This window comes from Indicator indicator, chromosome 5 (assembly GCF_027791375.1).
Source record: "Indicator indicator isolate 239-I01 chromosome 5, UM_Iind_1.1, whole genome shotgun sequence".
Classification (NCBI taxonomy): Eukaryota; Metazoa; Chordata; class Aves; order Piciformes; family Indicatoridae; genus Indicator; species Indicator indicator.
This window is the reverse complement of record NC_072014.1, coordinates 4656308-4671437: the sequence shown is the minus strand read 5'-3', so window position 1 is coordinate 4671437 and position 15130 is coordinate 4656308. Positions and strand designations below refer to the sequence as shown.

Sequence of the window (15130 nt, the reverse complement as noted above, 5' to 3'; positions counted from 1 at the left end):
ATAAAATAATTACTAGAGTCTGACCATCCTCTTGCACTGAGCTGGACTATCTCCTCTCATCATGGACAGATAATACTCAGAACTAGCTAATATATTCACAGTACTTTGGAAATGGAAAACATTTATCTCTGATTTCCATGACTATCAGGCTATGAATAATGCTTGCATTCTCATGATGAGTTCTGTTCTGCCCAGGGTGTGCCAGGAGATCCTGGAGCTGTTGGTCCGTTGGGCCCTAGGGTAAGTTTTTTCTTTCAGAATTTAAATATTCCTGACTGTTTTCTGAAGTTGGAAGTTGATATATAATATGGACTTCAACAGCTGAAGTGACTATTTGCCTTTTTTTCCTCACCAACAAAATGGTCATAAACATGGATACATTTTAAGATGCCTTCTGTAAAACCTACCACATTTAATGCTGTGTTTCATCATGTGTGAAGTTGAGTATGAGCTGATGAATGATCTGGTTTACAGCTGTGAAATAAGTTTTTAGCTTGCTGGGCAACATGCTAACAATAAATATGTGAAACTGATTTATTTTGACCAGTTCTCCTAGAATTTGATTACAGGTTCTTTGCTCAAACAGCAGAGCTGCACCTGTGGTGTATTTGGGATTTTGTCTACCAGAACTGTACCCTGACTTGTACATAAGTAATAAATTTTCCATTCTGTAGGGAGAGCGTGGCAATCCAGGAGAAAGAGGAGAACCAGGTGCATCAGGAATCCAGGGTGAAAAGGGTATGGCTGGAGGTCATGGTCCAGATGGTCCAAAGGTAAGCTGAATGGAGATCAGTGTTGCTGCAGTGATGCAATGTATACTTCTGTTCATCTGCACAAACACAAAGGGGAGAGCTTTTGGGTTTTGTTACAAAAGGTAGATCTTTTTCATGAAAGGTATCTTGTTTATACAAGGCTTCTTGAAGGACATACAAATGATTCCACTACAGCAATATTAATAGTTTGCAAGATGCTTAATTGTTGAAAAATGACATTTTGTATTAATTTTTATAGGTCTGAAGTTTTAAATGATTTTTGTGTATCTCAGTAGAACTGGGCAAAGCCATTTCTGAAGGGCAGAAAACCCTCTAGCAATCTTTTAACAGCCATGTCAGTTTACACAAAGACACTTTGGACAGGCTGAGTGTTTAAAAGAAAATGCTGAGAGCTTCCTGCCTTCCTTTCACCTGCAATTGATTTAATTAGGCCTTGGGAGGTCACCCCAAGCAGAGGTAATGTGGGACCTATAAGAGGCATGAGCTGTGAGAAGCAAAGCATAAATAAAGCATCTCTGCCCTTGGCAACTTCTACCTGTAGCTACTTTGCGTAACAAATCCAAGTGGCATCAAGGCCAAGACAGAAAGGTGCTCAAGATTCATTTTTTCCCCTGTTCTCACCCTCAGCATGCAATGAGTAAATACTAATGTATTTGGAAGGCCTACAGGATTACAGCTGAACTTCCTGAGCAATACAGTGGGAAAAGAAAAGTATTTGGATGTGAATAAAGTCCAAATTTAAGAGAAAATTATTACTTAAAACTGTACCCCAGAGACTTCAATACAGGCACAGCATGTTCTGCAACCTAGAGACTTCTCAGATGAATAGACAACAACAACTTGTTCTTTATTTGTTTCAGGGAAGCCCAGGCCCTAGTGGGACTCCTGGTGATCCAGGGCCACCAGGTCTTCAAGGTATGCCTGGAGAAAGAGGGATTGCTGGAACACCTGGTCCCAAGGGCGATAGAGTAAGTCTGGTTATTTCTGATATGCCTGGCAGAATCACCTGCCTCTTGATACTGTTGTTGTTCCAAGGTATGAACCACTCCACATTCAGTGTCACAACTGAGGCTTTCTGGGTGTTTTCCATAGGGCGGCGTAGGGGAGAAGGGCGCTGAAGGCACAGCTGGTAACGACGGGGCAAGAGTAAGTAAATCTGTCACACTTTTTCTTTATTGTGCTAGAGGTACTCAGTCCATGGAGTTAAACACTGCTCAACTTGGTGGCATCATAGGTTGGCAGTCATTCACAGTCCCCCTGCCCTCCAAATTTGGTCTTCAAGTTTTCCAAGATTGCTGTATACAATGTTTTGGGGTGTTCCAAGCACATGTTTTGTATAATCAGTAATGGGAGTTAAGATGCCACAGAATCACAGAGTGGTAGGGGTTGGAAGGGACCTCTGGAGATCATCTAGTCCAGCCCCCCTGCTAACTCAGGTATCCCTAGATCAGGTTGCACAGGAATGTATCTAGGTGGGTTTTGAAAGTCTCCAGGATGTCAGTGGAAAGGATTCCCAGAAGTTGCATGCTCATTTGGGATTTGTAGAATCATACAATGATAGAATTGCCAGGATTGGAAGGGACCTCAAGGATCATCTAGTTCTAACCCCCCTGCCATGGGCAGGGACACCTCGCACTAGATCAGGTTGCTCAGAGCCCCATTCAGCCTGGCCTTAAAAACTTCCAGGGATGGGAGTTCTACTACCTCTCTGTGCAGCCTGTTCCAGTGTCTCACCACCCTCATGGTGGAGAATTTCTTCCTATCATCCAATCTGAATCTACCCACTTCCAGTTTTGCTCCATTTCATTTGCTAGTCCTATCACTACCTGACATTCCTCTTATCTAACTACAATAAAAATACACAAAAAGAGATAGGCATATATCAACAACCAAAAAGCAAACCCACCACTTCTGACTCTTGGACTAAGAGTCTGAAATGCCTCCTCATTGTTTAGATGGAGCTGCCCATCTTCTGTCCTGAGTTTCACAGGTGAAAATTGCTGTAAGCATACTAAGCCCCAGACGGGCAGTATGTCACTGTCACCTGTGGAAAGCTTTGAACCTGCTGTGAATAAATCACGTGGCTGCTCTGTTCACATGCAGTAAATCAAGACATGTTGCATGGACACTTCTTCATACACCAACAGCCCAATAATTCCTAATGTACTGAGTTTTCTGTATGTGTATGGACTACATTTTCTTCCCAGAAGCTGTTGCTAGTTAGTTTTTGCATAAATTGCATCTGTCTGAGATTTCTGGGTTTTGCAAACTAGCTGGAGAACTAACTGCTAGGCATTTGGAAATGTGAGATAGAAGGGAAAGATGATGGTTCTGGATGGACTAAATTTCCAGTTAAAAAGAAGATTTTTTTTTTGAGACATCCTAGCGTACAGAAGCACTAACTCACAGTTAGCAGCTGTAAACTGGAATATCTTTGTAAGTCAGATAGAATCTAAAGACACAGAACAGTTCTTAGTCATTGTAAGGCACTGTATCTTACAGTAACTAATGCACAGGTAAAGCAATGGTCAACTAAATGTACTAGCTGGGTATCTGCAGATATCTCTGCTAACAATCCCTGGAGCACTGGTGGTGATGCAGTATCCTTTGTTAATTCTCTTTTGTTGTATTTCTCTTCACTTTGAACTGAGTTACAGAGGAGGATATTTTGGGGAAGGGGAATTTTGTTGGGGATAAACTTGGTGAAAGCTTGTGGTACTCTGCTTCTAGTAGAAGAGAATAATAATTGGGAATTCTGCATAGTGCTGCAGGACCATGACATGCAAGTGATGGATTTGGTTGGAGAGACTGAAACCTTTTTGCCTAACTGCCCTGTGAAGAGGAAAAGGAAGCTTTTAAAGAGTTTTCAGGATAAAAGTTAATCTTAAATGCGATGATTGCATTCAAATTAATTTAAGCAATGAAATTCCAGCATAAAACAAAAAGAAAGCAAGTATGGGGGAAAGGACATAATTTCCTCCCTGAGAGAGCAAAATAAAACCAGGGCTTTTTTTTTTTTTTTTTTTTTTTGATCATTGTCCATATTAGTAATCACCGAATAAAGCAGAAGGTAAAGTTAGAGCAGAAAAAGAGAATGAGCGAAGGCAAGACTTTTGAGATGTGGGATTTTGGTAACTGGGAGAGGAAAGGGAAGGAAACTTTAGGTAAAAAAAGCATCAACAAGATTTCAGAGATGAAGGAGAAGAATTTAAAGGAATGGAAAAGCGTATGGAAATAGTGACAGATGAACAGTTTTAAATCAACACTTTTGAAGTATCACTTTTTAAACTTCCTTTTATCTTTATTTCTTCAAAAGGGTCTACCTGGTCCAATAGGCCCAATGGGTCCTGCAGGTCCCACGGGTGAAAAGGTAAAGAAATTTTTATGCCATTCCTTACTGAAGTTTTTTAATGTCACCATACTTTATTGGCACTTTTGCTACTTGTCCAAGAAGTTACTTGGGAAATAACCCTGAATTTTATATTTCAAGGGTGAACCAGGTCCACGAGGTCTAGTTGGTCCTCCTGGCTCCCGTGGAAACCCTGTAAGTAAACATGTTTGGGTTTTTTTTTGCCTGGCATAAGTTAACAATATCTAACGCTTATCCAAACTCCAGCCTTACTTGCTGATGTATTTTGCTCTTTTTCTTCCCCTTTCTTGGTAACCAAAGCCTTTAGTTCTGTCTTGATGCTGTACACTTGCAAAGCTATTGGCAGATTTTGTCCTTCTATCTTGTACTTGGTTTAGGATAAGCTTTACATAGTTACTCTCATCTGCCTCCCTTCTTAAAACAGGCCATCAATTAATTGTTTAATTCTTTTTAAAAGCGTGCCCATACCAGATACTGCTGGACACAAACAAATATTTAGATGGATAAAGCACAGAGGTCTATCTCAGTTTTCATATAGTTACACTAACTTTTGTCATCTTCATTCTTTTGTGATTGTAAGGTCTGAATTCGATTAGGGAGTTAGGGGATCAGCCCTTCTAGGTCCTTCATGCTGCTCGGAATTGATTAGGCATCTGTCATAAATTAGAACAGCTTTATTTCCAGTGTAAATTGGAATAGGTTTCATCTCTCTGGGGAGTGCTGGAGCTTGGCAGCTTTCAGCACCACCTTTTCCAAACAAACATTGTCTGGAAAGCTCAGCTGAAGCAGCTCATAGCCCATTCTGACCTTGTAGAAGAATACGTTTTGGAACTACTCTGCTTTTCCCAGCATATCTGATTGGAATCCTGGGTTGCATAAAGTGTGTGCACTTTGGCTCATCCTGCTGTCACTGGAAGTGGTTCTGAGAAGAATTTCTCCTCTTGTGCTTTTAGTGCTTGCACCTGCCTTCCATCTCTAAATTCTGAAAGCCTCCATATAGACTTGACTGCGAGGCAGGTCTTAACATCACAGTTAAGATTGATTGATTCTGAGTAATAGAGCAAATGAATAATCACACTTAGTAAATAATGTAGAGTCATAGAATTGTCAGGGCTGGAAGGGACCTCAAGGATCATCTAGTTCCAACCCCCCTGCCATGGGCAGGGACACCTCACCGCTGCATCAGGTTGCTCAGAGCCACAACCAGCCTGGCCTTAAAAACTCCCAGGGATGAGGCTTCCATCACCTCCCTGGGCAAGCTGTTCCAGTGTCTCACCACCCTCATGGTTAAGAATTTCTTCCTAACATCCAATCTGAATCTACCCACTTCTAGTTTTGCTCCATTCCCCTTATTCCTATCACTACCCAATGTCCTAAAAAGTCCCTCCCCAGCTTTCTTGTAGGTCCCCTTCAGATACTGGAAGGCCACCATAAGGTCTCCTTGGAGCTTTCTCCTCTTCAGACTGAACAGCCCCAACTCTCTCAGTCTGTCTCCATAGGAGAGGAGCTCCAGCCCTCTGATCATGCTTGTGGCCCTTCTCTGGACCTGTTCCAGCATGTCCAGATCACTCCTGCAATAGGGGCTCCAGAACTGGATGCAGCACATGAATTAGAGTCTCACCAGAGTGGAGTAGAGGGGGAGAATCACCTCCTGTGACCTGCTGGCCACAGTTCTCTTAATGCAACCCAGGATACAGTTGGCTTTCTGGGCTTCAAGTGCACATATCCTTTCTTGTATATTTAATTGTAAATTATACTGTGTGTAGAAAGGCTTTTGTGTGTGTGTATTAAATACAGTCTTTCTGCATTTTTTGACCAGGGTTCCCGAGGAGAAAATGGCCCAACTGGTGCTGTTGGTTTTGCTGGTCCTCCGGTATGTGTTCTGTAACACTAATGAGTTTCCTTTAGTCATACTCAGTTTCCTTCATCATAAATAATAGTGCAGGGTTCTGGAATGTGACTCACATTTCTTTTTTTGTGCTGTTGTTGCAAAAAGAGCTGTTTCTTTTTCCCATCAGTGTATCAAGTAAAGAAAAGGGCCAACAAACACCCTAGACACTTGAAAAGTGGTTTTGTTATGATTACGTAATTGTTCATCATGTTTTGTGTTTTCATGTATATGCTATGTTGCTCCTTTGGGATTAAAATGAAGCTTTATTACTCAAAAAGTGTCATCTACTGAAAGTAGCAAAGATTTGCTTTATGAGTAGTGAAGACAGGAATGAATTGTCCAAGTGGAAGGTTTGTGTTTTCCAGTGGATACCCCAAGCAGCCTAAATACTGTGTTTCAGACCTTTCACAAAGAGCCAGGTACCTGCTTCCCTTGGTGGGGAAAACAAACAAACAAAAAAAAAGACCAGCAAAGACAGTGTTTATTCAGTCTCCTTTGCTTTTAGGTATGTAATAGCTACCACAGAAATAGAAAAATCTGAAGGAAAGAAAAATGTGAATTAGAGAAGAAACTATTTTAAATGGAAATTCTGATTTCACAGACTTCAGAAGATCCTATCTGTGACCTTTTAGAGATTGTACTGAACTGTTACAGTTGAACTGTTGAACAAATACACTATTTTCTGGGCTGATTTATTCTCCTGGTATTTTTTTGCTTTCTAGAATTTCCCCACAAAATGACTTTGTTGTGCTGGAAAGATTTGGTATTCTCTGACCTGATGCCTCTTCTAAATATTTCTTATAGGGGCCTGATGGTCAGCCAGGTGTGAAAGGTGAACCTGGAGAACCTGGCCAGAAAGGAGATGCTGGATCTCCAGGACCACAGGGTCTTGCTGGGTCTCATGGTCCACCAGTAAGTATAAATAACATCATCAGAGAACCAGTGGCATAGGGAGATCTTGCTTGTCACCTCTTTTGGATATTCATTGTTATCTCTCTTTCTCCTTAGGGCCCTCCAGGTGTTCCTGGTCTGAAAGGTGGTAGAGGAACTCAGGGTCCACCTGTAAGTAGATTTTATTTTTTGTGACCTGACTGGAGATAATCTAATACAAGAATTTCATGTAATGTGTATTGTTCCTCATCTCAGTTTGTTTCTCACAGTCTGTGATCAGAACATTTGCTTATTAATTCAGCTGAGAACATTTGAAGCAACCAGTGCTTTCTTTATTTCAATAAACTTGGCATTAAAATGTTGTGGTTTTGTTGTGTTGTTTTTTTTTTTTTTTAGGGTGCTACTGGCTTCCCAGGATCTGCTGGAAGAGTTGGGCCTCCAGGCCCTACTGTAAGTAAATTGTCATAGAATCACAGAATCATAGAACAGCTTATTCTGGAAGAGACCTTAGAGATCATCTAATCTAACCTCCCTGCCATGGGCAGGGAGACCTGTCAACTAGACCAGGTTACTCAACCTGGCCTTGAACATCTCCAGGGAGGGGGCATCCATTCCAGAGTCTTGCCACCCTCATAGGGAAGAATTTCTTCCTAAGGTCCAATCTAAACCTAGTATCCTTCAGTTTAAATCCATTTCCCCTTGTCCTGTTGGTAGATACTTGTAAAAAGTCCCTCTCCAGCCTTCCTGTAGGTTCCCTTCAGGAGGGGAAGTTCTGAGGTGTCCCCCACCTCAGAGCCTTCTCTTCTCCGGGCAGAACAATCCCAGTTCCCTCAGGCTATCCTCATGCCAGAGGTGTTCATATTCCTAATAGGTGTGTTCTATAACTGGGTCATTGTAAACCTGAAGAGTAGCTGAAGAAGGGAAGGTGAAGCAGTCTTCATGGTCTGATGCAATAGAAGAGAACAGCTTGTCAGCACTGACTTTGACTGCATGCTTACACCTGACTTCATTAAGAAAAACTTACAAGTCTTGGGCTTGATCCAGTGTCTATGTGTGTGTCTGAATTAGTGCAAGACTTTTCCTTGAGTTAAGTAGGGTTGGAGCTGTTCAAGTTGCTCTAATGGAAACAGCCACCTCCATAGAATCACAGAATTGTCAGGGTTGGAAGGGACCTCAAGGATCATCCGGTTCCAACCCCCCTGCTATGGGCAGGGACACCTCACCACTACATCAGGTTGCTCAGAGCCCCATCCAGCCTTGGCTGCAAAAACCTCTGGAACTGAGGCTTCCACCACCTCCCTGGGCAACCTGTTCCAGTGTCTCACCACCCTCATGGTTAAGAATTTCTTCCTAACATCCAATCTGAATCTACCCACTTCCAGTTTTGCTCCATTCCCCTTATTCCTATCACTACCCAACATCCTAAAAAGTCCCTCCCCAGCTTTCTTGTAGGCCTCCTTCAGATACTGGAAGGCCTCAATATGGTCTCCTTTGGAGCCTTCTCTTCTCCAGACTGAATAGCCCCAACTCCTTCAATCTGTCTTCATAGCCGAGGTGCTCCAGCCCTCTGATCATCCTCAAGGCTCTTCTGTGGACACTTCTTCCTGTAGTTTATTTCATCTCATTTATTTGATCATACATGAGATTATAATAACTCCCATTCATACTTGGAGCCTTCCTCAGAGTGTGCTCATTTGTAGCTAATCAAAATGCAGTCCTTTAGAATTTAATTGTCCTGATCAGAAAAGTGTCCAATGTAACATGGTGTTTTAATCTCTTTAGGGAGCTATTGGGCCTGCTGGGCCTATTGGTGAGCCAGGAAAAGAAGGTCCCCCAGGTCTCCGTGGTGATCCTGGTTCTCATGGCCGTGTGGGAGATCGAGGGCCAGCTGGGCCTCCTGGTGGCCCTGGAGACAAGGGGGATGCAGGGGACGATGGGCAGCCGGTACGTCCTGGTTGATGTTGCTAATTCTCCATAGGCCAACTCGAGGCCTGCTCCCATTGTTACTCTTGGTGCTACTGAGATGATAGTAATGTTTTTATCCTTTGTGGATTTCAGGGCCCAGATGGCCCCCCTGGTCCAGCAGGAACTACTGGTCAAAGAGGTATTGTTGGTATGCCAGGACAGCGAGGGGAAAGAGGCATGCCAGGGCTGCCAGGTCCTGCAGTAAGTAACAGTCAAGTTGATATACCACCAGCCTTGGGCTTTCTTATGGTCTTTGTGGGACTGAGACTAGTGCCCCATTAGCATGAAGAGAAGCTCAGAAAACTCCAATGGCAGGAACAAATACAGACAGAATAGTAAATAACTACATTTCATGCAGATACATGAGGTGAGAGATTTTGTTTCTGCTGTAATGGAAGATCTGAGCCTGAATTAAGAGTAAGTGGGTAACAGCATTAAGACTTCTGGTTAAAATGTTCCTATCTAACTTAAAACTAGATCCTTGAAAAAAAAAACAAAAAAAACCCAAACAAACAAGTCCAGACGGTTCATTTAGGTGCCTAGAGGTCACTTGAATGTGAGTAAAGAACTGCCTTTTCATAAATTGTGAACTGCCATCTTCAGAATTTCTATTTGTGCTCTTTTTGCTCCATGCAGGATTTATAGATACCTATTGACAAGCCTAATGATCCAGGAGATCATTAAGTCATTGAATAGATATAAGTGAAAAGAGTGGTGTGGAGGGTTTGCCATTACCACCAGAGAGTAAATCAGCTTCAAGTGCAACTTCCAGTCAATAAAAGCCTGTTCAAAAGCAACTAACACAATTAACCTACTTTAACACACAGAGTATATGAAATATATACTCAAAATCTATCAGAACACTTATCAGTTCTTGGAAGTTACAAATGTTGATGGTAATTCAGACTGGGTTTACGAAAAATATTTTGCAGGCAACAGTTTTTCTGTTCTTCTTGTGTTTTGTGATTCAAATCTTGGTATGATATTTCTCATCTTTTGTAGGGGACACCAGGGAAACAAGGACCCACAGGGCCACCTGGTGATAAAGGTCCCCCAGGACCTATTGGCCAGTCAGGTGCCACTGGACCTGTAGGTGAAGCTGGTCCAGAAGTAAGTATTAGAGCCTTGTAAGATGCAAAAATAGTCTAGTGGTCATTCTCCTTGACTTGAAGTTAGAGGCAGAGAACAACTTTTTAGTTGTTCTTGTTATAATGCAAGATTACAGAGCTAATTAATTGCCCTATTTTTATTCCATACCTCTAGGGACCTGCTGGCAATGACGGCACTCCTGGAAGAGATGGAGCTGTTGGAGAACGTGTAAGGAACATACTGTTTTCTTAGATCACTTTTGGAAATCTCCATTTTACTCTTGACTTGCTGACCACAGTTACTTAGTTACTCAGTTATCTGAGTGGAGAACTTGTTCTGTAAGTGTATCACAGCTTTGAATAAGTAGTACCCCTCAAAGTTGAGGAAACCTGGCTAAAGGTTAAGGACATCTGTCTCCACAATTTCAGAACGGACTTCTTACAGAAGAATATCTTTGTGGGTTGTGATTGCTAGAAAATACTTTAGGAATACTAGAGTCCTGTTGCTTCAGTCTAGTCCAGTCCTCTTTAGCTTAATGATGTTGAAATCCTGTTTTTCAGGGTGATCGTGGTGAACCTGGCCCTGCAGGCTTACCAGGTCCCCCAGGGGGTCCAGGAACTCCAGGTCCTGTTGGCCCTCCAGGAGATGCAGGTCAAAGAGGTGAAACTGTAAGTGATATTTTCCTATTCTCAATACTTTTGTTCATAAAACCAGCTATTGCATTTGTGTTTGTGCATTGCTTCACATGTCTTCTGTGTGCAACCTTTGTAGGGCTCGCGAGGTCCAATGGGTCCCCCAGGTCGTGCAGGAAAAAGAGGTTTGCCTGTAAGTTCTCCACTGTCACTCTGGTTTTATCTGAGATAACTTCTTGCAGGAACGTGTATGAGAGACTGAGCCCCAGCTGGAATGGTGAACAGGGCTTCAGCTTTTAGTGTTCAGACTGCAAGTGGGTGCAGGTAGTCTTCCGAGCTGCAAAGCTGTATGAGTCTGTTTGAAAACACTTTCATTTCTACGCTTTCTTTTAAAATACTTTGCAGAGCAACAAAAATGGATTGCAAGCCTCTTTAGTTGGAGTGTGTTGCTGTCTGGATGATGGTAGTACCTGAGCTAGCAAATGGCTGGACTCTGTGTTTGACAATTTTCAGATAAGGGGAAAGAAATTAACACAGAACAAAAAGGCAGATTTTTAGATTAAAAAATGGCAGAAACAGAACAAAATCACGTGTTCCTTGATTCAACTAATGAGATTCTGACTTCAGTCCAACTTGAGGAACAAACCCCATCTTTTTGTGTTGCATAATTCTTTTACAATCCAAGCTTGGAACTAAAGATTCATTGCAAACCGTGGAGATTCAGAAGAATGTTGTCCTGTCCCTAAGCAGATGTCCTGTGAGAGAAAGGAAAAGTTTATTGAGTAGTTAGTGATAATGATGCCATTGATAAAGTATTTGGAATCTGGCGCTGAGAAATGTAGAATTGAAAGCAGAAGCCCAATGATTCTTGAGTTAATATTAAAAAGTTTGAAACTCTCATCAAAAATAGCATGAATGAACTTGTAATGGTAATAGAAGCAAGCTCGTTGTACTGGGGAGCCTGAGCATTACTCTCTGTAGTTAGGGAATGTAACTTCAGTTGTCTTTTAATCATAGTGAGGGTAAAAAGGAGATGTGAGAAGCTGCAACATGGAGATTTCATACTGAAAATACCTTTCTCCTAAGGAGTCCATGAGAGATTCGAATTGCAGCTACAAAATCATTTGCCATATTCACTAAAGCAAAGAAATTCCTCAGTCGTTATTTATTTACATCGTTTAATATCCTTATTACAGGGCTTTATTTTACTATTATGAAGCTAAGCAGACTTAAATTTTCCACAGCTATAATTAAGCACGACACAGATTTCTGTAATTATTTAACTTATTCTTTGGTAAAAAAATAAGATTCTTGGAGCCCCCTCAGCATTGTCTTCTTTCTTTCTTTAGAAGGTGCAGTCAGCCTCAAGCTTTAGAAGCTGATTGCAGTTCCTAAAAGCAAATGAGGGGGGTTTGATTTTTTTTTTTTTTTTTTTTAAATTCCTCCAGTTCAGAATTTTACATTTCATCACTGATATTTCCAGGGGCCCCAAGGACCTCGTGGTGACAAAGGCGACCATGGCGATCGAGGCGACAGGGGCCAGAAAGGACATAGAGGTTTCACTGGGCTTCAAGGTCTTCCTGGTCCTCCTGTAAGTCAATCTTTGTTTTTACTATAACTTTATTTCCTTGCCAGTTAAATATTGTGTTGGGAACATAGTTATTTAGAATGGAAAAAAAAAAAAGGAAACATGAGTTATTTGGTTTTTCCCTACAGGGTGTTTGAGTGGCCTTATTGTTCATACTTTGACATATTTGGAATGTAATTTTGCACCACTGTTGCATGACAAGATAAAACACAGAATATATTTGGTTGGAAGAAACCTTCAAGATCATCCAGTCCAACCTTTGACCCAGCACTGCAAGGTCAACACTAAACCATGTCCCTAAGCACCCAGGTCCGTGTGCTCATTAAACGCCACCAAGGGTGGTGACTCCACCACTGCTCTGGGCAGACTATTCCAATGTTTGAGAACCCTTTTAGTGAAGAAATGTTTCCTAATATCCAGCCTAAGCCTCCCCTGGTGCAGCTTCTAGTCCTGTTGCTTGCCATCAAGGAGAAGAGGCTGCCCCTTCCTCACTCCAACCTCCCTTCAGGTAGTTGTAGAGAACAATGAGGTCTCTCCTCAGCCTCCTCTTCTCCAGCTGAACAACCCCAGCTCCCTCAGATTTTCCTCATAGGCCATGTGTTCTGGGCCCTTCATGAGCCTCATTGCCCTTCTCTGGCCACTTTCAGTGGCAATTTAATGGAAATGCCATGCAAAACTTAATTTTTCTTTACATTTACTTACTGATCCTGGAAGTTTCAATGTGGAGGAAAAGAGTCAACATGGAGGAAAGAAGTCAACAAAAGCCCCCCAACACCCAAAGCATCTTTCTGCTTTATAATAGAGCTGTTATTTAATCTTTTGCAAGCCAATCTGATTCTAAATGTCATGAAAGCAAGACTTTTCTGCAGAAACATCTTTATATACATCTATAAACTATAACATCTATATATAGCTAAGCACTAGTACGTTCTATTATAATTAATCTAAATGAATAGAGTTGTTTCTCTGTGACAAGAGATAACAGTAAAATGAAAGTGAATCGTAAGAGGGAAAGGTGCTCCCCATTGTTCATGTGCATTGTAATCCTGTTCATAAAGAAATGTGTGTATCACACACCAATTCTTTCAAACTAAAGGAAATATACTTTAAATGTCATAATGACACAATAATTTCTTCTTTTTAGGGTCCTGTTGGTGAACAGGGCAGTCCAGGTATTCCAGGCCCATTTGGTCCTCGGGTGAGTAGAATGGTTGAAGTTTAAGCTTCTTTTTGCTTGCCCCTTTTTTTTTTTTTTTCCCCCACAATAAGATTTCTGTTTCTGCTTAATTTTTATTTCAGTGCTTTTTATTGACTTCAGTAGCATGCAGTGTTTGCCCTGATATCTTTTGCTGAGAGACATTACCTTGTTTAATGCAGTAAGTGTAGTTTACAGGTGGATACAAAGGTCTGTTCAGAGTAGCTACAGGGCTACAGTCTCTTTTTAGAGGCACTTTTGCTGCAGCTGATGCAAAGCCATCTGTGGCAGCTCTGCCAGTTGCTACTCTGCCTTCCATACCCCCATGTATGTTCTTCACCCAAAAGCAAAGGTGAGATATGGCTGCCTTGTATGTTCCCAAGGAATACCTCTGAGTGTATATATATGTGGGCATACAGCAGCTACTCCAGTGTGAGGGGCACCTGGAGATGAACCCACTGAAATGGTTTAGAAAAAAATCTACAGCTGATCCAAGGCTGAGGGAATTTGACTTCAGGATTGAAACTGCCTTCTTAATTTTAAAGAAGAAAAAAGTGTTTGTGACAAGACTGATTCCTGAAAGGATATTGCTTGTAAAAGGCTGTTTTGTATGACTTTGTTATTAAATGCTGAAATACATTCCTTCTTCTTTCTCTTACATTTTCTAGGGTCCTCCAGGTCCAGTTGGTCCTTCTGGCAAAGATGGAAGTCCTGGTCCACTTGGGCCAGTTGGGCCTCCTGGTGTTAGAGGGACTGTAGGAGAAGCTGGACCTGAGGTAAGTTTTATGGGAATATGGAGGCAAAAAGTTACTTTTTAGAGGTCATTGCATCCCTTTCTTCCTGAGCTCAAGGAACGTCTTACAATTTGATGCATCTTCTCCAACCAATACCTAAGGTATCTGTGTATTCAAAGGCCAAATTTCTTACTCATTTTTCATCTTCTGGAGCTGTGAAAATCCCAGTCTAATCCACCTATGCTCTCCTTAGGTCAGCCTGAGACTACTTCTACAGTTAGCTTACTGGATCATAGAATCATAGAATGGTCTGGGCTGGAAGGGACCTCTGAAGGTCATCCAGACCAAACCCCTCTGCAGTAAGCAGGAGCATCCTCAACTAGATCAGGTTGCCCAGGGAGGTGGGTGGGCCCCCATCTCTGGAGATATTCAAAGTGAGGCTCAACAGGGCTGTTCCAGTGTTTCACCACCCTCATAGTAAAGAACCTGTTCCTGACAGCCAATCAAATCTCTTCTTCTCTGGTTTGAAGCCGTTGCCCCTTGCTGGATCTACAGTTCAGCATGACTATTTGGCAGGTTGAGTCCAAAACCTCAGGCCTCGGCACTGGTCTGTTGGTGTGCCTGGAAACAGCAGTAGCTCCCCAGAAGTGGCACTGAATTAGAGCAGCCTTGTGACTGGTTGCCAGCAGCATACTCCATCACACCTTGCATTTAGGAAAGCCTTCAGTCCAAACAAGCAGCCCAGACTGAGCTCAGTTGGCCTCTTTAGCCTGATCTGAGGTTTACAGACATTAACCATGAGCTGATTCACAACTCATGAAAAAAAGTTGGACCATTTTGGAAGAATTCCTCGAACTTTGCTAAACACCTCAGGCACATTCCACATTTACCAGTTAGAATCATAGAATTGTTAGGGTTGGAAGGGATCTCAAAGATTATCCAGTTCTAACCCGCCCTGCCGTGGGCAGGAACACCTCACACTAGATCAGGTTGCCCTGATCC

General features: G+C 42.1%; 1 protein-coding gene across 1 annotated transcript in view; it reads left to right on the top strand.

Annotated features, from left to right (window-relative positions):
• Positions 1 to 15130, top strand: part of COL5A2 (collagen type V alpha 2 chain) — a 66854-nt gene that overhangs the window by 42506 nt on the left and 9218 nt on the right. The window contains exons 32-50 of the mRNA XM_054380899.1: positions 196 to 240; positions 675 to 773; positions 1634 to 1741; positions 1866 to 1919; positions 4090 to 4143; positions 4264 to 4317; positions 5963 to 6016; positions 6839 to 6946; positions 7043 to 7096; positions 7322 to 7375; positions 8708 to 8869; positions 8984 to 9091; positions 9893 to 10000; positions 10154 to 10207; positions 10540 to 10647; positions 10751 to 10804; positions 12095 to 12202; positions 13344 to 13397; positions 14063 to 14170. Of these exons, the coding sequence (XP_054236874.1) occupies positions 196 to 240; positions 675 to 773; positions 1634 to 1741; positions 1866 to 1919; positions 4090 to 4143; positions 4264 to 4317; positions 5963 to 6016; positions 6839 to 6946; positions 7043 to 7096; positions 7322 to 7375; positions 8708 to 8869; positions 8984 to 9091; positions 9893 to 10000; positions 10154 to 10207; positions 10540 to 10647; positions 10751 to 10804; positions 12095 to 12202; positions 13344 to 13397; positions 14063 to 14170 (1548 nt within the window). The remainder of the gene's footprint in view (positions 1 to 195; positions 241 to 674; positions 774 to 1633; positions 1742 to 1865; positions 1920 to 4089; positions 4144 to 4263; positions 4318 to 5962; positions 6017 to 6838; positions 6947 to 7042; positions 7097 to 7321; positions 7376 to 8707; positions 8870 to 8983; positions 9092 to 9892; positions 10001 to 10153; positions 10208 to 10539; positions 10648 to 10750; positions 10805 to 12094; positions 12203 to 13343; positions 13398 to 14062; positions 14171 to 15130) is intronic.